The 27,888-nt window shown below is 36.4% G+C and overlaps 1 protein-coding gene across 2 annotated transcripts in view; it reads right to left on the reverse strand.

Moving 5' to 3' along the window:
* LOC121388175 (CCR4-NOT transcription complex subunit 10-like) overlaps positions 1–27,888 on the reverse strand; it is a 44,829-nt gene that overhangs the window by 11,536 nt on the left and 5,405 nt on the right. For both annotated transcript variants that reach the window (XM_041519428.1, XM_041519427.1), the window contains exons 2-11: positions 19,789–20,071; positions 18,094–18,235; positions 17,503–17,564; positions 15,118–15,282; positions 13,552–13,635; positions 11,481–11,727; positions 8,501–8,688; positions 7,203–7,318; positions 1,477–1,605; positions 556–750 (exon numbers count right to left, since the gene is read on the reverse strand). In XM_041519428.1, the coding sequence (XP_041375362.1) occupies positions 556–750; positions 1,477–1,605; positions 7,203–7,318; positions 8,501–8,688; positions 11,481–11,727; positions 13,552–13,635; positions 15,118–15,282; positions 17,503–17,564; positions 18,094–18,235; positions 19,789–20,064 (1,604 nt within the window). In that variant the 5' untranslated portion in view covers positions 20,065–20,071. The remainder of the gene's footprint in view (positions 1–555; positions 751–1,476; positions 1,606–7,202; positions 7,319–8,500; positions 8,689–11,480; positions 11,728–13,551; positions 13,636–15,117; positions 15,283–17,502; positions 17,565–18,093; positions 18,236–19,788; positions 20,072–27,888) is intronic.

Here is a 27,888-nt window from a genome sequence, read left to right on the forward strand (position 1 = left end):
AACACTAAAAGAAATAATTCTTTAACATTAAATTACATTAATGTAGAAAATGTGGATCTTTTTCTTTAACATTATACAGTCAAATCCACTTAATTGTATAGCCCCGGTGCATGTCAAATTTATGCTAATAACCGGTATAACCGATTATCCAACAAAGCCCCATTTCCAGATTATAACCAACAGTAAACTTTACAAATGCCTTGTGGACAGTCTATCTTACTCAGAAAATTGTCTGAATGCCGATACATGTATGCATTTCATTTGTTTATACATGTATTTTAAAATAATAAATAAAATAACAGTAAGATTAAATATTTTTAATTTTGCATTGTTTCAAATCTGTGGTTGTGGTTCTTGATGCTATTTCTAGCTACTAATAATTTGCGTTGCAATTTGTTGCACACAGCTTTTCCACAGTTCACACCTATTGTTCTGAGGGGTGTTGAGTAGTGAAACTGTGTTACTTGACAAAGCGCATTACATTACATTAATGTAGAAAATGTCTATCTTTTTCTTTAACATGATATAACATTAATGTAGAAAAAGTGGCCTTACTTCTGTGCTCCCGACAGCTTGGGCTGCTTGAGCAGGTCTTCTGCATAGTGTAACGCCATCAGGTGGTTGTTGAGGTTCAGTGCCACGTACGAACTGGCGGCCAGGATGGAACTCCGGAGGTGGGCCACTTCATTCGGTTTCATCGGGTTGCCAGGAGGAGCCGCTACTGACGTTGGTTCTACAGGAACTGGTTTTCTGAAAAATTACAAAATAGCTCTGTGGAAAGGAAAGGAATATTTGTTCAAGGAAATTTTTAAACTGTAGCTATTTGGTGTTTGACATGGAACATTCAACACTCTGTCAAGAGGCCAAGCGACAGAAAACCTGTTGCTACCACATGGGCCACTCCTACCGAAAAAACAGCAAGGTATCGTTTATATGCACGTTCCCATACCAATCACAGTGTACCATTAGTTGGGGAGGGAAAGAATCCTGGGTCTATAGCCAATTGATCTTGTGACCCATCACACTGAATGTGCTAAATACGGGCACCCCATATAAGAATCACGATTCAAGAACAAATTGAAATAAACAAAAGGGATACCAATATCCCCATCAACAAGCAGAAGTCTTTCCAGTCCCAAAGAATGCCACAAAATGTCCAGCTAATGGATAAATAATACAAATTAAAAGCACCAGCTTATTAATTAAGTTTTACAAAAATGTCTGTTGAACAACTGAAAGAAGAACGACAGATATTATACTTAATAAATATCTTCATACGGAAAACTAAAAAAATTACCAAATGACAAAACACATCCAATATTCATTATATTCCATATAAGCAAAAAATGGTTTCAAATACGATTTTATAATACTAACAGAACATATAACCAGCATACATGTAACATTTACTTGGATTTAAGATTGACATTAATTGTAAACACTGCCTAAGCCAGCACATTTTGTATGAATACATACATTCCATCACTTGATTCATCTGTTGTGACGACTTTCTCCACTTCCAGAGGATTCAGGTGCAGCATGGCATTTCTCAAACACAGGGATGCAAATTCTAGAGATGCTTGTGGTATGGCAGGATGGTTGTTGCTGAAACAAATCATTATGTCTATCGAGCAATACTAAATACTCATTTCTTTCAAGATTCATGGTTCAAAATTGCTTTGACAGAGTCAACTGAACTTTGCATTTTACATTAAAGATTCACTTTTGATCTGTGCTAAAAATCATAGGCACTTGATGACAGGATAATTTAATTATTCTCAATATACCACAATATACACCCCAAAATAAAAATAAAAAAATAAAAATAAAAAAGAAACCTCTAAGGCACTAGCCTACATACAAACCCATTAAAAGTATTGCTATGGTCAAAGAGAAAGAAAAAAAGAAAATAGATAATAATATTTACAATAATTATTAGAAAGCTAGTTTTATTTCCATAAATTAGCGTCCCAACCACTAACACGTAACCTATATTGGTACAAGCGTTTTCCCCAACACTGAATGCAAAAATATAAATTTGAAAACAAGACTTGAAATAATTGAAAAATAATTAAACTTTTTTAATCTCTAAACTGGTTTATAAAGATGCTATAAAATGTCAAATGTATATATTATACAAAGTAATTTAAAAACTTAAATTTTTTCGAAGTTGGGTATATAATAATAGAAAAGGCAAGCAACTTGGTATCATCTAGAACGGTAGTGACCTTTAATATTTCAGGTCAAGCACTGGGATATTTTTTGCCAGCACCGTCAGATCAACGTAAAGATGAGTAATGAAGAAACAGTACATGTATTTTTCAGTAAAAAATGTCATGGTATGTGGTAAACAATAGAATTATTTGATAACGTGTTGCTTTATAACCTAATTTAGTCTACATTTTTATTCTAGTGTTGGTGTTTTTACTGCAAGGAAATACTGTGAAATTCCACAACAGCGTTGATTGATTTTCAGTACTCTGTGTTAATTAATTTTAGCCAAAAAATAATATAATAATACTGTTTCTTTAATTTGTAGTTTACTTTTTTATTTATTTATTTGCGAGTCTGTGTGTCACTGCAAAAAATATCATTATCATTTCCATTAGTATTATTAGCATTTATTAATATTATTAGCATTTATTCAAAACAACCCCATAGAAAACCGTTTTATGTCCATGTTCTTTTGACAAAATGTGCATATAGGCCTTAAGCATTATGTTTTTATTACGTTCACAAATCAAGAATCAATGAACCATTATTGTTATTTAAAACATTGCGGGGAAAATGCAGTTATTTTTAGGCACTGCGGAGCAGGGGGGTGCTGAATAGAAATATATATATATATATACACACACACACACACACACACACACATATATATATATATATATATATATATATATATATATATATATATATATATATATAGGTAGTAAATCTTGAGGCAAAGATGAATTTTACTTGGCACAATTTTGATTGATATAGAAAACAGATACCTGAAATAAGTAACTACTTATTGTAAGGCAGTACTAAAAACAATTGTACAATGTGTACTTGTTTATATTTTTATATGTTTTGAGTACCACAATTAAAATGTTTTGTACTTGTTTATATTTTTATATGTCTTGAGTACCACAATTAAAACGTTTTGGACCCATGTGGAAGTGAATGGTGCCCTTTATTGTAAAAAAAGACATATAGTTTTTATAAACAAATGTACATGTATTTAAACTGATTTCTTCGTATCAATAAGTACCAGATCATTTCCAAGTATATTTGGTAGGAAGTTGCATTGTCCCATGAAAGCCATGTGGTAAAGTGGTCAGTCTAGCATCGATCCACATCTGTGGGCCCATTGGGCTTTTTCTCGTACTGGCCATTTTTTGTGCGCAATTTAGAAAACAATCTGCTCAGAAATGAATAACTTGCAGTATATTACAGTGTGAAACAAAGAATTTCCTGGGGCAGGAATATAAATTATTTAGTAGGGCCAAATATAGCTAGGATTGTGTGTGTGTGTGTGTTGGGGACAAATGAATTCTTGGACCTATTGGTCTATTTCTCATTCCAGCCAGTGCACCACGACTGGTATATAAAAGGCCGTGGTACATGTCTATGTGTTGGTGCATATATAAAAGATCCCTCGCTACTAATGGAAAAATGTAGCGCACGGGTGTAGGAAGGTGCCAAAACGTGTGTGTGTGTGGGGGGGGGGTGTGGGAGGGGGGGGCACACACACACACACAAATATATATTAAAAAAAACATCGCTGCCGCTTCCTATGCCAGTGTAGTGGGTTTCCTCTCTAAGACTCTAGAGTGTCAAAATTAAAGCCAATGATTAAAGCCACACACCCTAGTTCCATCCAGCAAAAATAAATTATAATTTGGTTAATCTACAAACCTGTAACACACTTAGATCACGTTTTTATCAAATAGAGTGAAAAAGCAGGTTTTATATCGATAAATACCATGGGAATCCCCATGTCCCAATTGCTTGAAATAATTTTGAAAGTTAGTATTCTGATGTCACCGGTAGATGTCGCTCGAAGCACAACAATGCCTACGTCACGACAAATTTCACAGAGTGCGCACAGACTTGGGGTGCGTTCGTTTCACCTCTCCTGGACATGTTCCAACTGTTCTGTCCTGGTTGTATCCCCTCTCCAGATATCGTAAGACTTAGCACAATTATTGGTTTTAAGGGTTTGTAACGTTTTGTATTGAGACACTTACTTGTCTGAACTTTATTGTTACTGAAAATGTTCACGAACTGTGAAGAAAAATCTCACAAATGAACAACAACAAATCGGATGTTGATTGCGCGAACCGTGCACGAGAAAACAAACCGAACCAAAATGATAACGGTCATGTGATATACCAACGTCTGTGACATTGAAATGGAAATATCCCCTCTAAAAATAGATTGGACCGTGCTTGCTTAACGTTTTTTTCTCGACAACACGTCTTGTGAAAAAATGCAAAAAATGCATTTCGTGGTTTTACAAACATCAGGATTACCAAAAAGCACTTCAGGTGAATGGAAATGTGTATTCTAAATAATAAAATGTAAGTAAAGTGCAATTTTATTTGTGAAAAATGGGGTTTAATAGCGAAAAACAACGCCGTAATGGTTAACAAATAAACGTAACTAGGGTGTGTCCCTTTAACAAATCAATGTGTTCTAGTGGTGGTTAAAAAAATATTGACCCTACACACAAATAAATCTTTATAGAGGGTAAGGTCAAATCATATTTATTTAAAATTGCTTGAGGGAAGGTTCGACCCTGAAACCCATGTGCACATGCGCCTGCGTCAGATGTAGCTAAAGCAAAACAGACGCATGATTTCCTTTTTCGTGAGTACAACAATTATATACACCAGTGAACTTATTATTTATTTTTTTCAAGATAAAATATTTAAAACTATACTCTCACCCTGCTAAGCTTTGGTCTGTTGTCTGCTTCTTTCTTTCAACATTAACTCCGTGATTAATTAATAACATGACAGAAAATTATTTTGCATTATTTTGATTTACGGTATATATTACAAATATTAACATAACATGTAATTTGAAAATTATTGTTAATATATATATATATATATATATATATATATATTTATCATATATCTTACATTTTCAGTGCAATCAAAGTATGTGATATTTTTCAGATCACATACTTTTTTGATAACTTTGCAAATTAGATATAAATTAGTCGAGGTCTAGGCACTAGGTTTATTGACATTTAAGCAAACGTACTTGGGTGACACTCCATGATTGACGTATGCATTCATAGTTATCAAATAAAAACATTTCAATGGCAATTTGACACTAAAAGCTGTCCAGCGTTCAGAAAACAAAAAACGTTAGCCATAACTTTATTTTGATGCAAGGACCTCCAAAATGATGTCATTTGAATTTAAAAATACACTGCGCCACATATTCTTACGTCATTTGAATATCTAGTAATGGCGGACTGGAATTAAAGTTGCATGTACGGTTTACAAAAACATGTTTTATTAAGCTTGAGCTTATATGATAAAGAGATTATTACCCTCGTGTATTTCGGTATCGTCAATATCATATATTAGGAATAAAAAGAATGTATTATGCTCGCCAGGGGCTCGCATAATACGATTTTTATTCCTAATATATGATATTGACAATACCGAAATACACTCTGGTAATAACCTCTATATATATTATTATTATGTTTTATTCCAGTACTAACGTTGCTACACCTGTTCGATACTTTTGGCTTCTTCTGTTTACTTTTTGGTATTTTGTAGGATCTTTTTCTGGTGTTATTTATTTAATTTTTGATTGGTTGACCTGAAAGGTTAAACTTTACTTCCATCTAAGATGGGCGGAGTTGCAAACCTTGTTTTTTTTATGATCCTGATGAAGTGTTTTTAATACCTGATTATATCAACGTCATACAGTATTTTTCAAGAAGCATATGATGCAACTTAAGCTGTAAAATTAATTTTGCACTTATTTTTACATTTTTCTCATGTAGTTTAGTGTTTTAAAATTTGCATTATGGGCGGGGTAAAATCCTCACTTCGTCCTGGCTGGGAATAAAACATGTAGGATAGGGTGATATTAAAACAAAATAAAACATAACAAAAATAGTACTGAATGTTTATCGGACATGGGGGTGGGAGGGTAGGGGTCTGCTATTTTAACAAACTGTTAATTAAAAACAATAGTTGACATTTATTGATTTACAACAGACTTTCAATCACAGTGGGCCAGTAGCTAACTCGATGCAGTAACCACCGTATCATGTACTTGTGTCATTGGGAAATGGTTTAACTTTATTATCCTGTCATCAAGTACCTATGCTAAACATATGTTTGTACTGAATGATTTTAAACAGGAAACTGTTTCTAATATGATTAACAATTCACCATAAAACAAGTTTATCTCGGTACAATTAAAACAAGTTTATTTCAGTATAATTCAAAATTTAAGGCTCTCATATTTAAACTAAAGGTGAGAAAAAATAACCACTTTTAAAGCAAATATAAGTATCAAAGCTGGTGTAAGCTTTCATAAAGATTTTAATAAAATATTTAACACTTTTTTTTGGTAAAGTTGCAACATACTGTTTACATTGTGAGAGAACAAATATTCTTATGCTGTCACATGGGCTACGTCTAAACCCAGTGTTTAACAGATGATTGCAATAAATGTATTTGCTTTTAGTCGGATACATTTAAGATCCTGGCTGGCTCAGTTTTTATGAGTAAAACTGCCATGTATGTAACACATGTTGGTGTACTTTTAAACACTACAGGTTCTCTGTTTAACCAACATATCCCCTCTCGAAACACTTAATAAACAATACATCCCTCCTTAGAAGAATCATACATCTGTCTCCAGGTTTCATGAACTCTCAAACACAAACCTAATGCAAAAACTATCACTAAAAGAAAAAAAGAAAGGAATATTTGTTTAATTACACCTCAGCACATTAACCTTTAGACTACTAGATTAATTTTTGACAAAAACCATGTTGAGTAGGTACAAGTTTATAATTTAGCTTACATATACTAACTTAAATGTTTTACAAATACATAAAATAAAGTTCATATTATTATAGTATTATCTTCGTGGGTTTTTTGTAATTTTTTGTAATTGTGCCGCCCTATTTATGGGAAAAGTAAACATAACAAATAAATTGAATTGCTTACCTCACATCTTTTGAATATATCCCAGTCCCGATAATCAGTTTACGGTGAATTCCACTGCCAACAGAGCCTTTAATGACTTCCATTCGCTTTTCCAAATTTCGGTCCTCCTCATTATTCTGAGAAAAAAACAAAAAAACAATGACATATTGAAAATTTAGTGCATATTACTGTTGTTAATGTTTATAACTCAGACATAATGTAGAAAACATTTTTCACCCAGGTGACACTAAATATGATGTCATGATTTGGTAAAAAAAAGAAAGAAAAAAAGCTAAACAATATCAAATAAGTTAAAAGCAGTTTGCATTCCTTCGTCTATTTCCAGTGTTAAATTTAAAATAATTGTTTTGTAATTTTGGTGTTTTTTCAGGTGAATAAATAGAATTTTATTTTAAAGAATTATCTGTGACAGATAACAAAAGAAAATTCACAGCAATTCTAAAATTAGACCTAAGAGTGGTTTATGTAGTTTCTACATCATCACTCTTTACACTATTTACAGTATTGTTATAACTTTCATTCTGTTCGCAATCACATATAATTCATAAAAATCAAGGTTTTGTTTCCGCAGTTTCTAACAAAAAAACACACACAAAAAGACCAACAAATAACTAAGGTACTACACAGAATAATTAACTCTAAATTGGAATTGGCTAACTCGCTAAAGCTTGTGGTTAGTACAGATTATTTAACTAGGACAGAAACATGAAAATATATCCAGTAAATCACATATTATCCTCTCCGGGGTGAGAGGTACCTCAGTGCGGTCAGAGAGAGATCAATTCCCTTCAGTGGGCTATTTCTCGCTCCAGCCAGTGCACTACGAAGGCCATGCTATCCTGTCTGGGGTGAGATTTACCTCAGTGGTCACAGTGAGATCAATTCCCTTCAGTGGGCTATTTCTCGCTCCAGCCAGTGCACCACGAAGGCCATGCTGTCCAGTCTGCGGTAAGTAGTGCATATAAAAGATCACTTGCCACTAATTAGAAAATGTAACAGGTTTTCTCTCTAAGTCTATTTCAAAATTACCAAATGTTTGACATCCAACAGCCGATGATTAATCGTTCAATATGCTCTAGTGGTGTCGTTAAACAAAACAAACCTTTAACTTTATTATCCTCTCTTTATCACAGGCCATAGGATTTAAAATTTCATGGGAAACACATTTTCAGTTCCATGCCTTGTGATCATGGGAACCCATCGGAAATTGTTTTTAGGTTCCGTTGAATAATCTATACGCTACCGTTTCCATGAAATCAGAAGCCTGTTATCATTTATCATTGAAGAAATAATCTCACCGGTCTGTTCGCCTGAATGCAGCACTCAGCAAGACGTAGCCAGATACGTGGGTTGGTTTGGTACACCTGGACAGCCTCAATCAGACAATCAAATGCAGCAAGCGGTTTGTCACAGTGCAGTAACTGAATACCCATGTTGTACAACAGCTCAAAGTGGCGGCTTAAAGTATGCTTGTGAAGAGGTCGGTCTGAAGGAAAACAAACATAATAATTTACTTATAGCAATTATTTTACATACAGGGATCGTACACTTTTTGGAAGTTCATTTTCCATGACTCAAATAACATAATTCCAGGATTATATAATACAAAGAAATATATATTTTATTGATGAATTTGTACATACATGTAGATATTTGTATTCAAATCAGTAACATCACAGGTTCACCTACTGCATAACAAACACATGAATCTTGTTCCAAAATCCACCTGTAAGAAAACAGAAGCCTCAGAATATGTGTATGTAATATAAGAATATTTTTTGTGCACCCCTGCACTAGGCGTCTTTAAGTTGTTTTAATTTTGCATCAATAGAAGCTTCAAGAGATAAACACTATTTTTTTCTCTTTTGACAATCTCCTTTGGCTGTTTGACTTTGATATCAAGTATCTCAACTGGGACATACTTTGAGTAGCTTCGGCTTTCTCAGAAAATACATCAGATGATTTAGCTAATGCATCTGCATCACTTTCAAGCCTGAGTTTTTGGGATTTCAAAGAGTCAATTCCATTCATTATAGTTTTTCTCTTTAGTGATATTATCATTTTCTTCTTTTTCAATTTTCCTTCTTCTAGGTAGGCCATGTAATGTTGCCTAGCAGCACCTGCAGACATCACCAACTTTTTAGTTATTCTGACATCCAGTGGTCCACCAACAGAACTAATGTGGTCGCAAACCTGTCTTTGCGAAACAAAGGAACACTCTTGCAGATTTTCCACAGCTATTTCTTTGTTAGTAGAAAAAACCCTTTCAACAGAAGCTTGACCATGTGAAAGAATTAATAGTTGTTGTACTATGTTCCACAAATTTGCAAAACTCCTTTCACCAGACATGAGTTTGTGGAACATTGTGTAAATCCTACATCTCTCATCTCTATGATCAAACAACTCAAACATGGATTTATTTTCTGGCAAACATTCATCGAGAAAAGCAGTAAATTCATTAATAGCCACATCATAGTCAGATTCCATGACTTTTTTTGTATCGACAAGCCCTTTTAAAACCTTCCCAAACTGAGAAATGCATCCATCTCTGTTGTTTACCATTTGATGGGATCCAAGCATGTTAAACTTCTCACCAGTTCATACTGCAGGGGGCTTTTATTTTGCAGTTTTTGAACCATTTTTAGAAGGCCAGCTTTGCACTGTGCTCTGAGATCAAGTGATTGCCTTTCACAGATTGTTTTGTTGGCTCAAAGACATTTTAACGGCTTCTCTGGTGCAAATCCAATATCTACTTTGTGGATGGTACACTGGTTTTTATCACCAGTATCAAGTTTTAAAGGGGCGGGACATAGCCCAGTAGTACAGCGCTTGCTCGATGTGTGGTCGGTCTGGGATCAATCCCTGTCGGTGGGCCCATTAGGCTATTTCTCGTTCCAGCAAGTGCACCACGACTGGTGTATCAAAAGCCGTAGTATGTACTACCCTGTCTGTGGGATGGTGCATATAAAAGATCCCTTGTTGCTAATCGAAAAGAGTAGCCCACGAAGTGGCAACAGTGGGTTTCCTCTCTCAATATCTGTGTGGGCCTTAACCATATGTCCGATGTCATATAACCATAAATAAAATGTGTTGAGTGCATCGTTAAATAAAACATTTCTTTCTTTTACTCTTTTCAAATTCAGTGATGATGTAGCTTCAATGAAAATACTAAAGAACATTTTGATTTTTCTATAAACTACTGAAGCAATAATAATAAGACTAATTTGTGATCTGAATAAATGATGAAGAAAGAAAGAAAGAAATGTTTTATTTAACAACGCACTCAACACATTTTTATTTACGGTTATATGGCGTCAGACATATGGTTAAGGACCACACAGATTTTGAGAGGAAACCCGCAAGATAGCACAAACCATGGCCTTTGTTGAACCAGTTATGGATCACTGGTCGGTGCAAGTGGTTTACACCTACTCACTGAGCCTTGCGGAGCACTCACTCAGGGTTTGGAGTCGGTATCTGGATTAAAAATCCCATGCCTCGACTGGGATCTGAACCCAGTACCTACCAGCCTGTAGACCGATGGCCTAAACATGACGCCACCGAGGCCGGTCAAATGATGAAGAAGTCTTGTGCTCTTATGACAATACTGCACGCTCAGTAATTACAGTTAAGTAATTTGTCATAAAAAGATTGTCAGATTAGGACATCCTTAAAAACAAAATTTGGTTTGCAGTAACCCAATATAATTAAAATTAGTTCTACTGGTCTACCAGTAGATCTAACAGCATTGGTTGGACTCCCATGTCTAGGTGATATTTGATCTATAAATAACAATTTAAATATCGACCAATTATAGCATTATTTGGGAGCATACAAATTCTATAAATATTGGGACAGACTATTTATGCAATAGGCGAACTTGTTGGTCTATTTCAACATTAAACAACAGGGGGAAAAGTGCAGTAATAAACTCTGGATTGTATACTAGTATAAACAGATTTTATGGCTATACCATCACTTTTTTTTTTCGTCTTTAAACAAATTTTATATAAAATTTTATATTGAAATTAATTTCTGGCATACTTCGTAATTCACCCAAATCATTTCGTATACCCTCGACATAATACTGAATGTTTTCAAATCACTGGCATGATTTTGCAAATAAGGTTTTGACTGGTCGAAAGAAAGGTCAACTGGACATGAGCTCCAACTGGGTGCTGTTAGATCCACAGGTAATAGTAATTAACCAGTGGAGCTAATTTTAATTAGATTGGCAGTAACCTGACCCTCGTTTGCACATTTTAAAATTTAAAATACCTGTTCCTGTATCCTTCAAAGCATTTTCGTTTTCCCGAACAGCTTTGCGGAAGTAGAAGGAGCCAAGATGGTGTTTGCGCATATGGAAGTGGATGCAGCCCAGATTGTTGAAGTACATCAGGGGAAGGCACTCTCCCATCTCAGTGAAGAGCTGTGCCTGAGGAGCAGTTCCCAACATCTTGATGGCTTTTCGGTTGTTACCACGGATATACTCAAAATTGCTTTTCAGGTAGATGACAGTTGTGTTCTATAGATAAGAAGTGATAACAATATTAACAAGGACCCTTTTCCTCTTAAGTATTTTTGAATGAGTAAATTTATGTATATAATAAGTGTATAGTTAGTACAAACTTGAAGGTTATGTACAGTAGAATCTTGTTGGGTCAAACTCGGAAGGGTCAACACACTGCAATGCCCGTACCAAAAACGGAAGTCCCAAGTTACACTTACACGTTGTTGACCGAATGGTTAGGTCGAACTACCTGATGTGTCGAACATTTTCTTGAGCACCGATGGGATTCGAGCCAACAAGATTCAACTGTAATACATTTTGGTGACTGGGAAATAAATAAGACTTGTCACAACCATATTTTATTGTAAATAAGTTGTGGAGTTATTGGGTGTGTAGATAATTGGAATATTTTATTTAACCTATTTACTTGCAGTGGTCATATGGTACCTTTTCACACGTGCAGTCAAATACCCTAGTACTTGCGATGGTTTGGTCTGCAGTGGCACAGCGTGATTGTGGACTAGTCCATTTTTTTGACACTTGGTTAAAAGTGCTGGTCAGAGCTACTGTTAGGATAACCTAGAGCTGCGATGCACACGGTGCACGGGTGGTGATGTGGGTGTGTGGACACGTGTTATGTTTGGAACTGTGGAGAGGTTTCCTATGAACAGCTGGGATAAGTATGGTTTTGTTATTTATCTATGTTTATATTATATTATACTTGGAGTTGCATTATGTTGTAAGTATTTTATTTTAACTTGTATATTAAGGAAAAGGTTGTAATCTGTTAGGGAATTGTATAGTTTGGCAGTAAATATTGTATGTAAACTTATTATTATTGTCAAAACAGGTTAATGTAAAAGCGGTTGTACATTGTAATTTAATACAGTTGATAACTTTGTACATAGATATATATTTAATGGATATAGTATTAAATAAGAATTGGTTGACAGTGTTTTTTTAAATATGCAACATTAATAAATTGCCAACGAATAGTACTGGAAATATATATTTTCTGTGGAAACCAGTTTATATGACCAGTCTAGTCAGTCAATGTGTTCAGCCATTTTAGTATAGTGTAATCATGGTAATTGTACTATTTACCATGTTTTTATTGTTGTGAGCTGGGGTGATGATGGTTACCAGCAGCTTTTTGCATCACAGTTGAGATTGATGATACAGATGGCCTTATAGATGGTGTAAGAGTGACGGCGAGTCGAAGATGGTTGCAAGAACAAAGCAACTTTGTGTTGATGACCTTGACTGGACTTGCAGATTGGTTACAAGTAGCATGTGTTTTGAAAGGGTTCCCTATTCAGTGGACTGATAATTAACTGGTGCCTGGTGTTATTAAATATGAACTGATCAGCATTACCAGTGCTTAACTGTTCTATTTCTAGTGAACTGTTTATAAAAATAACTTGAATCTTAGGCTTAGTAATCACTTATTATACTTTTTGAAAATACAAATGTAAAATCATATGTGTTTTGTTTTTCTGTTGGGAAATTGTGCGATTAAGAGCCCTCGGTCACTCTTGGCGTGACAAGACTATTGTTTTAAATAATTTAGCAATTCACCATATATTTTAAATCATTAACTTATAAACTTCCAAAATCCAGTACACACTAGAATTAATATTTAACAGTTATTATAATTAAACTAATAACATTTTCCAGATTAAAAAAAACAACACCACCAAAATTCATCAAATAAACATGCTAATAAAAACCACTGTAGAAAATTCTGAATTTGACATAACTAGTAGGCTACTGTATACAAATGTTGGCAAGCACCATTCATTAAGCGCAGTCGTTAGTAATGTGGAAAACAAGACTTACTGTACTCTGTGTAGAAATGAGATACTTCACTTCCCTTTTACACAGTTTTGTCGACTTCAGCATGATGAGGCATCTCGTTTTGTACTACAATATAAACAAGCAGAGCCTTCATTCTGGGGACTATAGCTTTCAAGAAAACTGTTAAGAAAATAAACAGTTGCTACTGCAGTTTTTGAAAATGGTGCATTACATAATAAATAAATAAACAAGCATTCAGAGAGTACTGCTAAAGCAATACATGTACTCTAATGAACTCAAATAATTTTTCGTATCTCCTAAATTCAAGGGCCATACTTTAAAAAGTGGGTAAATCACCATAGAAGTTAAACTTCAATCAGTAACAGTACATGACAAATTTTATATCAACATCTTCAGGCATTGCAAAACAGGAGTCTGGAAAACCAATTTTCATATCTCCTAAGTTTAAGGATCATAATTCTGTCAAAAATGGGTAAATCGCCATGAAAGTCAAACTTGATCTGTAACAATACACGATAAAGCTATACACAAAATTTCAGGTCAACATCTCGAGGCATTCTGAAAAAACATCTGCAAAACTATATGTGGGAGAGACTGTACAGACGGACCGATATGAAACCTATAGTAATACTGGTAATTTAGCAGACATCTTTACCAGGCATATTCCAAAACAAATATTTCAAGCTACACCCCTTCAGATTATTTGTTGATACTCGAACTTTTCTTAAAAGAAATTTAGAAAAATCTTTGTTACCAAGTAGGTACCAAACATGATTACAAACCTGCAAATAATGTATTAGATGAAAAATTATTCAGTGCCTGGCATTGGCATGATGTCAAAGTATCAAGATTTTATCCAAGATAGTGATATCATGGCCCCATCGCTGACACTATCATATTTATTTCTGGGGTAATAAACTTGTCGCGTGCGGGGTGTCTGGGGGCAAAACAGCTAGATAATTAACATTTGCTAATTAACATATTCTCTCTACCTAGCATTTTCTTAGAAAAACGTTATGCTAAGAGCTAAAAATGACCGTAAAAACCCCACTGCTCTGCAGATTGATGGGTGGCATATCCCCCCCTCCCCCATGTCAAAATCATGGGCCAGGGGGGGGATAAATCCCCCCGTCCCCCCTCTGTATGAAACCTTGACAGGATAAAGCAGATATCTGACGTCATTAACTAGTTAATTCTCTATGTAACACCACCTGATCACATCTTAAACTATGGCTAGTAGGTTTCTCTCATACGGTTAGTTCAAAAACCTGCCACTACCAGACTACTTCTACCAAAAAATGTAGCAATGGATCTTTCAATGTCATGCACTTTCCCAAAGCCAGGACAGTACATACTATGACCCTTGATGTATCAAGTCATAAGGGCATTGGTTGGGACATGAGACTTAGACTATGAGTATTTTTACATACCCCTATAACCACTAAGGTTTCAGGCATTGGGACATGAGAAATAAAATGTGAATCCATTGAGGGAACTCGTTCCTGCAACCCACCACACCCAAGACGACTGCTTTACTACTGAGCTGCATGCCAAACCGTGGCCCATACTATCATCACTACAACTGACCATACTAATTCTTGCTTTCCAGTTTTCACCATCTCCGCCATCTTTGGTTTCCTTGGTGTCCTTGTTCTCCCCCTTGTCGTCATCACCTTGCCCTCCTGATGAAGACTTGCTGCTCGGCAGATAAAGCTTCTCCATGTAGCCAATCATGCTCATGGCTTTCTCAGGCTTAAAACAAGAAAGGAAGGAAATGTTTTATTTAACGATGTACTCAACACATTTTATTTACGGTTATATGGAAGGAAGGAATGTTATATTTAACGATGCACTTAACACATTTTATTTATGGTTATATGAAGTCAGACATATGGTTAAAGGGAGAGTAAACTAAAACATGAGCTTTATGTGTTGGAAAGATGCATACCCGGACCACCAACACATACTGACACTTTACCAAATGAAAAACGCGTAACTTTAGTGTTCATAAAAAAACTTGATTATTCGCATTAAGTATTACGTAACCACCAGCTCGCTGGAATGGAACAAAATGGCTGCGCCCATTATATTTAATAGCCGTCACATTTAACCGTTTTATTAATTAAATATAATAATATACTTGTTGATATTAAGCAATAATGTGCATTATATATCTTTGAATATGCATACCAGTCCAAAAGCCTTGCTTAAGCATTCCTTTAAGGACCACACAGATATTGAGAGAGGAAACCCGCTGTCGCCACTTCATGGGCTACTCTTTTCGATTAGCAGCAAGGGATCTTTTATATGCACCATCCCACAGACAGGATAGCACATACCACGGCCTTTGTTACACCAGTTGTGGAGCACTGGCTGGAATGAGAAATAGCCCGATGGGCTTAAAACAAAGATAACATTTCCACAGAATTAAATGTCTCATCTACCAATATAAACATTTTCAGTGCACGGTGAACATCCACAGCTGCAACTATAAATCAAGTTTCACGGACCTAGAACTTAATTTTTGAGAGTTAAACATGAAACTTTAATACAAAAGTTGACGCCATTGCTGGCATGCCACCAAAAAAACATTCTCTTTTATTGTTTTTGGGTGGGGGATGCTGGTAATATTTCCTATAAAAACTGTAAAAATGTGTTAGTATTAATTTTTTTTAATAATCAGAAAGGCTGGTTTCATTTTAGTTATTGAAGATTAAACTAAAATATCACAAAGCATAAATTATGAAAGACTACTTTGTGTATTTTAAATATTATGGTGTATGCAGGGGTGGGGAAAAATAAAATTGTCAATCAGTCCCACGTGATATCATCATCACCGGGGGGGGGGGGCAGAGGGAGAGGAAAAAAAGAAAGGAATAAAAATTAAAATTATAAAAATCATTTAAAAGGCAATATTTGCCAAATAGTGTTTTTAAAAAATCAGTGGTGTTTTGTACATTGAATTATGAATGCGAAATGATAAACATCAAAATATGAAAGAAAAAAATATTTGATGACAAAACAAAACAAATTGTATATATTTTACATAATGGAATAAATAATATTAAAAAAAGGAATGAAAGTTATGAATTTTAACTCCCATATATGTATAAAAAGTATGAGTATTCAGTACTGTGTCCTCAAAATTAATACAAGATGACACTGTTGCACCTTTGGACAGCCTGAGGTAGCCCATGTTTGGACAAAACAATTAATAACATGGCTGCCAATTGGATGACATTTGACCTCTACTGGCTCTAGAGATAGCTGGTGTAGCTAGTCTGCTCACTCCCACTTGTAACAAAAAAAAGGTGGAAACATTTTTTTAAATTTTAAAGTCCTTTATAATTAGTGGATACACTACATTGAACAGTCACTAATAAATACATTTATAGATTATTTCAGTATATTTTATGCTATTTTCAAGCAGTTTGTATTTCACAAAAGCCTCTTGCCTTGGACATGGACAGTCGACCCGACAGAGCTCCGTACACAGACCTGTTTTGACAGGTGTATTTAGCAACCAGTTGCAAATTCTGGGTCATTTGTTTTAATTGGGAGTGTAATACCTCCATAGCTTTCTCACCAAGAATGGTGTTATTCTTAACATGTTTAATCTTGTGACCAGCTCAGTGGCTTTGACAAATGTCTAGCCTAGTAGCAGTGGATTGATACTACTATAGGTTCGACTTATGGCAGACTTTAAAATCACAGACATCTGAAACACCAGTCATATTGACCACTATTTATTTATTTATTATTATTATTTTAAATCCATGCACAAGATACTGATGTCTGAGCATGCCAGTCCATTTGACTGATAGAAATTTGTTCTAATAATAGAAACGGACAGGTGCTTTAGACCGACAAGAATGACAAAAGTGAGACTGGCAAACACACATTTTTCAGAGATCGAAAATCGGTCCCAGACCGGGAAAAAAGGGCTTTTCCCCACCCCTGGGTGTATGGTACCTGGTGTGTGCAGAGATACAGTTCCACAAGAAGTACCAATGTCTTCTTTGTCAAATATTCATCTGCGAAAAAGAAAGGAGAAATTATTATTAGCATTAAAATTCCGTACTACAATTATAATTAAAAAAATATTATAATAATAATTTAAAATTTCTATTGGGATTTATCTAGATCATAATTTCACAATCAGAATCCAGTCATTTCATTTCAACTTATTTTCGTGCTTATATCCAAATTTTTTCCGATTTACTTTAAGGGTCAGGGGTTGTAGTTTTTTTAATATATGGTGAATATGTTGATTGATAGACTGTCTGTAGCAGTTTTAGCCATGTTACAACTGGTGTCTATGGGGTATGATTTGGTAGGATATCTACAACCCCATACCAGGGCTCACACTGAAATACATTTTATTTCAGTCAATTTTCAGATACATGTATACAGAGAATTTCCTTGAAAATTATTCGAGAGAGGTTAATTTAAAGGAAATTTAATGGCCAAAGACTAAAAGTTGTAGCCAATCCTTATGAAAATTAGCCACTGGCTAATTTGGCAATGGACAGGGTGGGCCCTGCTGTAACTGTAGCAACTCACCAAGGGGTTCTACGATCTGGAAGAGTTTGTCGAGTATTTTGAGCGCAGTGTGGTATTGTCGCTGGTGGTACAGGACGATGCACCGGTTGTAGAATATCACTGCATGATCCACATCCTCACGGCTGTCCAAACTCAGATTCGTCTACACAAATACAAACACAATCATCAAAATACACTGAAATTAGCTTTTAACGACTGTGAATAGAATAGAATAGATGTTTAACGACACCCCAACATGAAAAATACATTGGCTATTGGGTGTCAAACTATGGTAAATACAAACAAATAAAGTGATGATCAACATCAATATAAAAATTCAACAGTTAAATTAAAACACAGTGTAAAGAACTGTATAAAAATACAAATATCCCAGATAGGTCAAATTAAAATTTAGAATAAAAGTCAGAATCACGTAAAAATCGTAATATTACCACCCTATTACCACCATCACTCTATGTTAAGAGTTTTTAAGCTCTATCTCCCTCTGTAGGTCACATATCCAATTATTACTATTAATCAGTAAAATTGTATGAACTTAAAGTAAAGTAGGGCTAGTGAATTTTTAATCATGGCTAGTAAATTCTAGAAGACTGTTCTGCAAAAAAAGAGTCTCTTCAATTTTACTTGTACATGTCAAACCCAGATGTTTTTGTTGAAAGAGTCCAAACAGTTTTAATTTGTCTCCTGTTCGATTAAAACAACATTGCCAAACATATCAAACATTGCCAAACATATAGGGTTGGATTTACAAAAACTATTTATGTTGTACACGTGTATAACTATATACATTTACAATGCTTAAACACCTGCATGTAAGAAAAACAGGCTGAGTAAATTCAGCTCACTGTGTCAAATTCAAAATTCATTATTGTTTTGTGAATGGATTGTAATTTCAGTTGACTAAGTCACTTGTCAATTGGGCAAGTTGTTGAAACAATTGACTTGCCCTATACCTAATACCAATTGCCCGGGCAAGTAGACAAGTGTTAATGTTGAGCCAATAAACTCAAACAAAATAATCCATTTGCAAAAGATTACTTGGGTACCAACATGATGAGCACCAAAAACAGTTATTCTCTGTTAATGGTTCAAGTTAGCTACAGATAATCACACGTTTATTCACATAGTGTCAGGGAACATTTTGTTTTCAAAATCTTTATTAGCGATATTTCAAATCAATTGATAATTGATTAGCAACTACTGTTTAATGTTTTAAAATTGTGCAGTGATCTCTGAAACTAGCTTAGCAAATTGTGATGCGATACTGAACAAAATATTCCCAGAGAGTATCAGTTACAAGATCATGATGCATCAGTCTTTGCTATGAGTAAACTCCAGGTGAGCAATCATGAATATGAAGTTTCAAATAAATTTAATAAATTTTTTTATTGCAAAGGCGATCAGTTTGCCACTCTTCTAAAACTTTCAAGGTGATTGTGGAGGATAACTGGAGTGAATCACTCGCCTTTCGGATCAAATGGTCATATGGTGATTTTTGTTCATACATTAGCAGATTGGACTGGTCAACAGGCATAGCCTATATAAAGACCTTTCCCTTCAACTGAAGTAATAACCGGTGAACATGGAAAAATACAACATTGCAATTAATGTGGAAAAAAGTAAAACTGGTGAAGACATGGTTAATACTGAAAATGTATTTTGATTTGAACTAATAACAAATAATCTCCAATTTACCATTTGACACAAGTTCTCCAGAGTTCGCTTGAACGCCTCCACATTTTTACAGCCACTGTTATAAAAGTCGACCACAGCTTTATTGTGGGCTACTTTGGAGTCGGAGGAACGATGCCCTACTAGCTTCGACACCCAGGAAACGCATGCTGAGTACTGTCGATTTTCAAACTCTTTCAGAGCCTGCTTTGCATATTCCTTCTGTTGGTCAGTGACTGCCGGCAGAGAGGGGGCAGACTCGGCTGCTTCTGCCGATTGTGCTGTCTTAGAGTCAGCCATTACTCATCTGAAACGACAAACCCAGGGCTGTACATCACACTAATTTTAGCATAATAGGCTTTTTGTCTGTCCTGAGCACACCAATGTCTTTTTAGTGCAGTAATATTAATAATAGTTGGTAAAGAATTGTACATATTCAGAAATGCATTTCAAGTTACATATACATGTATTTTAATCTAATTAGACCTTCACATTCCATTGGTTTTGAGGTGAATTGTTTTGAGGTTAGCCTTTTGGTAGGCTACTTAATTTGGGCTTGCTTATTTTGGGCATATTTATTTTGGTCACACTCTTTAGTGCAATCAAAAGCACTGCAAATCAGGAATATTTAGTGAAAGTGAAACGGTTGTAATTTCATCACTGATCATCAGTAATAATCGGCTGGCACCAACCGATCAACTTTAGATTACACAATCTATTAAAAATATCTGAATGAAAGGGTTTGAAATACAAGAACCATGCAGCAAGACCCTACAAATGGTTCATTTTACTTTTATAACTACATGTATTTCATATCTTAATTTACTTTATGTACTCATGAAAACAAACACCAACCCAACATATTTTACATCAATTCCATCATCTAAACTGGGGGAACATCTACTGTTCAGTTTCCAACACAATCGATTATGGATTTTTATAATCGATCATCACATCGGTAGAGCCAAACCATTTCATTTCATTTCAACCTATTTCCGTGCTTATATCCAATTAAGGTTCAAGCACGCTGTCCTGGGCACACACCTCAGCTATCTGGTACGTCTGTCCAGGACAGTGGGTTAGTTGTTAGTTCGTTAGTGAGAGAGAAGAGGGTGTAGTGGCCTTACACCTACCCATTGAGCCCTTAAGAACTCGCTCTGGGTTGGAGCCGGTACCGGGCTGCGAACCCTGTACCCACCAGCCTGTAGTCCGATGGCTTAACCACTGCGCCACCGAGGCTGGTTGAGAGCCAAACCAAACAATTTTCAATTATAATTGATCACTGGAACATCATTAATTAGTGACAAAAGTGAAATAAGGAGATTATCCTGAGCTTGTATTCATTGTAACAAGTTTCAGGTAATAAAAAGCAATATAGCCTGTTAAAAATATAATGTATGTACAATATATTTGATAACTAAGAACATGAAGTGCAGACTTGAGTATAAAATTTAGCATATTTTGGGTATATGTGGGTTGTAACTCAGTACTAGACTATTGTTAAATTATCCTTGCGTTATCACATTTGAAGCAAACAAGCAATATCTTTCCTAGTGCAGATAGAACAATGTTTTTCTTGCTATTATTTGAAGAAACTTAACCTAATATTGAATATAAACATCAAATTCAATATATTTTATGATTTTTGGTATCAAAAATTATATGTGCAACTAATTTTTATGTTGAATAAATATATTAAAATGGAATATACACTTGAAAGTCATTTTATCCTGCAGTGCATGTAAAATTCAACCTCCCATAAAAATAGATTGTTGTAGGGGTGGCTTACCGGTAATTCATTAGCAGATCGGGGATTTTTTCAGACGGTGAAATGTGTAAAAATGTGTACCTTTAAATAGTTTTGGGCACTGATACATACCCCAACATGTTCAGATATAAATTTATTACAAAGACGCAGAGCGTTACATCGGAGTATTCATTGTACTTTATATACTGTAAATTCTTGAATAGAAGGCCAGTCTTTTTTTTTTTTCCAAGATGCTGAGACCTGGCCTCTATTCAAGGCTTTTATTTTTTGGACTTACTGTAAGGTCATATTCTAATCTAGTCTTCCAAACGTTTTTGTATATGTGGAAACCTCTCCCCTTCTCCTTTTCTGTTCTCACCATGTGGTTGTAAACTTTTGGTGTTGTGCAATGGAAATGACGAGGATAATGTAGTTGTTAACCTGACAAAGCTATAAATTGGCAGACTTCTATTCTAAGCAGGTCTCTATTCTTTTGGGTGGACGGGATGGGGGGGGATGCCGTGTTAGGGTGCATTTTTGGGAGCGGTAGGGCGTAGACGGTTTTGACCGATAGTAATGCCTGGTAGGAAGCCTCCCCCCCCCCCCCCCTCCCCGGTGCACCTGCCCCGTGGAAATCCGGACCAGCTACTTTGGGCTTTACCTGCCTGTTGGATCGCAGACCTGATTGGGTGTGATGCCCCCTCCCCCTGCTAACCTTTGTCCTCCAGGGCTTAATAAAGTAATCAATTGGTAAATATATTTAAATTTATATATACTCTTCAAAAAAAAGAAACGCAAAAGGGTACAAATGGGTTATAACTCCGATTTTATGTTTCCTACCGGTTCATGCTTTGTGAATATAAGGTCATTGCATGTCCCAAACACATTCCCACGGTTACATTCGATAAAACGCAGCTACTGTACAATAAAGTTCCAAAATGTGAATATTCGCAAAAACGCAGCCACGTGCAAACCATGTCACCACTGCACGTGCGTTGTCTGCACGTGCAACATGAACACCGACAGTATAAAAGTGCAGGGTGTTCGCTTGCCTGGCCTCTGTATCTGGCCGACAGTTGACAATCCAGGACATGCCACGTCTCAGTGAACCGCAGAGAAACAATGCCATCGGCCGACTAGACGCAGGCGAATCCAGAACGGCCGTTGCCAAGGCATTCCATGTGTCCCAAAGCACCATCTCCAGACTGTGGGACCGTTACCAGCAACATGGATCAACACGTGACCTCCCTAGATCCGGTCGACCACGGGTCACTACCCCCGGGCAGGACCGCTACATCCGGGTACGCCACCTTCGGGAACGATTGACTACTGCCACCTCCACAGCCGCAGCAATACCAGGTTTGCGCAGGATATCCGACCAGACCGTACGGAACCGCCTACGTGAGGTAGGAATTCGTGCCAGGCGTCCAGTTCGAGGTGTCATCTTAACACCACAACACCGTCGACTCCGACTGCAGTGGTGCCAGATTCATCGACAATGGCCTCAACTGCGATGGAGACAGGTGTGGTTCAGTGACGAGTCCCGATTTCTGCTCCGACGTCATGATGGAAGATGTCGCGTGTATAGGTGTCGTGGTGAACGTTATGCGGCAAACTGCGTGCAGGAAGTGGACAGATTCGGCGGGGGTAGTGTCAGGGTGTGGGCAGCCATCTTACACACTGGCAGAACTGACCTGGTCCACGTGCAGGGCAACCTGAATGCACAGGGCTACATTGACCAGATCCTCCGGCCACACATCGTTCCAGTTATGGCCAACGCCAACGCAGTGTTCCAACATGACAACGCCAGGCCTCACACAACACGTCTCACAACGGCTTTCCTACAGAACAACAACATTAATGTCCTTCCTTGGCCATCGATATCACCGGATTTGAACCCAATTGAGCATCTATGGGACGAGTTGGATCCAAGCCTCCGACAGCGACAACCACAGCCCCAGACCCTGCCCGAGCTGGCAGCAGCCTTGCAGGCCGAGTGGGCCACCATCCCCCGGGACGTCATCCGTACTCTGGTTGCTTCAATGGGCAGGCGGTGCCAGGCAGTTGTCAACACACGCGGAGGCCACACCCGGTATTGACTCCAGATGACCTTGACCTTGGTGGTGTGTCCTATCACTTACTCACAATGGACTAGAGTGAATTGTGAACAATCCTGCAACATTTGGTAATTATCGGACTCACCATTCAATAATTAAATCAATTCTCCAAATGTTACGACAATGTGGTTTTGCGTTTCTTCTTTTGAAGAGTATATTATTAAAAAAAAAAAAAAATCAATTGTTCTGGACCAGCCCGACGGAAAAATAAAACGCACCAACTAAGGTTAAATTTAAAGTCATAACCATACTTATATTTTATATTTTAATGGTGCATATAAAAGTTAATTTATTAATTTACCCCTCCCATTTTATTAGGACATTGGTCATACCATCTAAATTCTTTTTACGAAAATTCCCATTCATCCTCAACTGAAACCGACAGGCTATATTTGTTCTGAAACTTCGTAGTCATTAGGCTTTTTACGAAAATTCCCATTCATCCTCCACTGAACCCCACCCCCACCCCCCTCCCGCCCTGGAGTTGCTCACTGGCTATGTCAGAGGCCAAATCCGGGGCGGGCATGCCCGAACCCAAATTGGATAGGGGCACGTGAAAAAGTTCCCGCATTTCGCATCTCTATTTTGTTCGAGACACTCTGAGACCTGGCCTCTAATTGAGGTGGACTTCTATTTAAGACAGATTGACCAAACTAAAAACTTGCGGCTGGTTAACCATTATCTAATGTCCGTAAACTGATTGCGCATTCGACATTGTTGAGATGAATGGAACTGCCACACTGTTTTTAACACTTATGTTATGTAGTTATGTAACGTATTGATACGGTTGGGAACCAGTTAAACTGCCAGGCTATATTTGTTCTGAAACTTCGTAGTCATTAGGCTTTTTACGAAAATTCCCATTCATCCTCAACTGAATCCCACTCCCATTCCCCCTCCCGCCCCGGAGTTGCTCACTGGCTATGTCAGAGGCCAAATCCGGGGCGGGCATGCCCGAACCTAAGTTGGATAGGGGCACGTGAAAAACTTCCCACATCTCTATTTTGTTCGAGACACTCCGAGACCTGGCCTCTAATTGAGGTGGGCTTCTATTTAAGACAGGTATCTATTCCAAGGATTTATGGTATACATTATGAGCGCTCAGGGTTCCACCTAGCATCTGGAAAATGGGAGTCATCATGACTCACTGGGTTTTATTTTGGAAGTCATGCGAATATTCAATAATGGGAGTCATGCATCTATGATATATATTTTTTAAATCACATAATTAACTGAATAATTGTATCGTTTATTTTACATGCATATATTATATCCACTATTCTATTTGTATAATACATATATACATGTATATCCACTGTTTTTCTTCTTGTAAATAATTTAGTGCTTTTTTCGGTCTAGTTATGTAGTCTGAAGGGACGCAGAAAGTGTGGTTCTTTGTAAGTCTGAATATTGTTACATATCCTCTATATAGCTGGTATTCAAAACTTGTGGCATCCTGTTTCAACCATTTCTCAACCGAAATAGTGTAACAAATGGACATACAAACCAAAAATGTATAATCTACCATACTCACTAAATCCTGACTGAAGTACCTGCATCATTATTAACAAAATAAATCCTCCAACGACAACATAAAACATTTGCCTGCCATTTTAAATTTGCTAAATAGAGGGAAGCAACTCGCCCTACACATTAAGAAAAGTATTGACTTACTGTGTGCCCTGCACTATCTTTTAATGCACCCTTTGGCTTTTAGTCACCCAGTACTGCATGCTAACCAATTTTTAAAAATTTACTTTGTTTAAAAAAAAAAAAAAAAAAATATATATATTGTTCTTTGGGTTAACTGAGAGGCGCAATGGGTCTTCGCGTCGACCGGGTGCATTTCCTCTACCATGATTTGCTAAATTTTAATTTTGTCTTAAGTATTTAATCTACTAAAGTTATTTTTCTGTAGCCAGGGCTGGGTTAATTACAGTGTCTTCCATCACTTGGAGACCCCATCGCTGGTTTAGTATATTATTTGTTAGGGGAGTGGTGCTGGGTTCCGGCTGGCACGACGGTTGGGAGGATGGGGATGCCACCAGAAATTAGGGGTTAGACGCTTAGGCGTAGGCATTTTGGATTTAGGGAGATAGGATTGTCTGGGGCCTTCCCCCGTCCCTCGCTCTCCCTGATCCCCCCCCCCCCCCTCGGCCACGCTGAAGCTACAAATGGACCTGGTACCTCCCCATAAAGGTAAATTACTGTTAGTATTATATTTTAATATCAACCTCCTGTGACAACCTTCAATCAACAACTTCCAACTTTGTTCCAGATAGGGCTTAGAGTTTGTTGTATTATTTTAATTTAGAATGCCCATTTAAAATGGTGACAAATTTATTAAGTCTAGGAAAATTTTGGATATAATAATAATTTTTAAATAAATTTTTGGACTACACCTTCAAATTTGTTTTTTTTAAATATAGTTAAATTTGTCCCCCTATATATATTTTTAATTTTTGAGTAAAATTCAAAATTATCCCGTTAAATTTTCTGTCCCGGAGTAGACCTCTGGCTATCCAGAACTTGACCCCGGGACAGACATGCTTGAAACCTTCATGGTATGGAAGCATGTGAATGAATAAATGAATGAATGAATGCATGCTAACCTGCTTTGTAACATAGCTGCATCTGCGCAATAATTATGACCAACTCCTACTATTATGAGATTTGCTCAACAATCTACATGTATTAAAAACAATGAAGAAAATTAATAAAAACAAACTAAAAACTAGACAGATAGACCAAACTAAAAACTTGCGGCTGGTTAACCATTATCTAATGTCCGTAAACAGACTGCACATTCGACATTGTCGAGATGATCTAAATTTAGACAGGAACTGCCACATTACATCGGCCACACTTATATTATGTAACGTATTGATACGGTTGGGAACCAGTTAAACCGCCAGGCTATATTTGTTCTGAAACTTCGTAGTCATTAGGCTTTTAGGTGTTTTTAATAAAAAAAATTAATGTTAAAGCGATTGACGGCGGGGGAGAAAAACACACAAAAAACTTGCGGCTGATATTCGTATAAAGACTGCATATTCAACATTGTTGCGATGATCTAAATTTAGACAAAGGGACTGGCATACTACAAGAGCCACACTGGTTTTAACACTTAAGTTATGTTAACGTATTGATAAGGTTGGGAACAAGTTAAACCATTCAGGTATGTTCATATTGAACTTCATTGATGTATGCTTTTCTTTTTTTTCTATCTGTTTGCTGACACCTGTTTGTTTGGTATTGTGCAATAAATTGAATTGAAATTTAATTGAATTAGTTGTAATGTTTTTATGTATTAAAAAAACATGAATTCAAAATCAACTGACATCGGAAATTATTTGCGTCAATTATGATGCACACAGATTATATTTTGGAGTATTTTCGGTAAATGCTGCGTCAAATATGCAGGATTCCTGTATCATGTGAAACCCTGAGCGCTGTTAAGTTTCGCAAACCCTAGAATAAATCTCTGGCGGAAACCCCTGCAGATTGCAATGACTTATGCAGTAGATGAGTAAATTTTATTGTGAAAATTTGAAGATACATGGATGTTTAGTTACCGTAAAAAAAAAATGCTTTATGGCAAAGTCGTTTGAGCTACATAGTAAATTAATTGTTCACAAATAGGTCAATTGTAAACATTTCTTTATTTTTATCAATAAAATATACTACTGTATAAAAGAAACAATTCTGCATCTGACATCATGGGATATTAAAGATAGTGCTTCAAAACAGACAGTGATACCGCTCCAGACCTTGCTTTTTAAGGTGCGTGGGTGCGATCGCGCTCGTACAGCATATGTAATTTCAATCTGACGAGTGTGAAAAACAGTGCATGTTATACTCAACAAACGGCGCACGTAAAATATTAGTAGTATATTTATTTCCACTGTTTTCAAAAATCAACAGTTTTCATAGCTCATTTAGCTGATAGGAAGGTCCTTTTATTAAAACAATAAAAATTAAAAACATGGCAGTAGCGTCCATGCAATCGTTGAACTGGTATTTCTCTTTGTTGAACAAATCAGGAAATACTGGTTTAATAAACCATTTTATAGACATACCAGTCAAAATCCAATCGGAGCTTGTTTGCCTATTTTATTTATTTTGGAGAGTAATTTTTCACTCGCCTTAGCATATTGAGGTGTGCGATTTTCCATTTGCCTATAATTTTCAAAAACCAAGGACTGCCACTCTGTAATATATGTACCTACATGTATACTCCTTCCCACAGGCAACACTTTT

This window comes from Gigantopelta aegis, chromosome 14, assembly GCF_016097555.1.
Source record: "Gigantopelta aegis isolate Gae_Host chromosome 14, Gae_host_genome, whole genome shotgun sequence".
Classification (NCBI taxonomy): domain Eukaryota; kingdom Metazoa; phylum Mollusca; class Gastropoda; order Neomphalida; family Peltospiridae; genus Gigantopelta; species Gigantopelta aegis.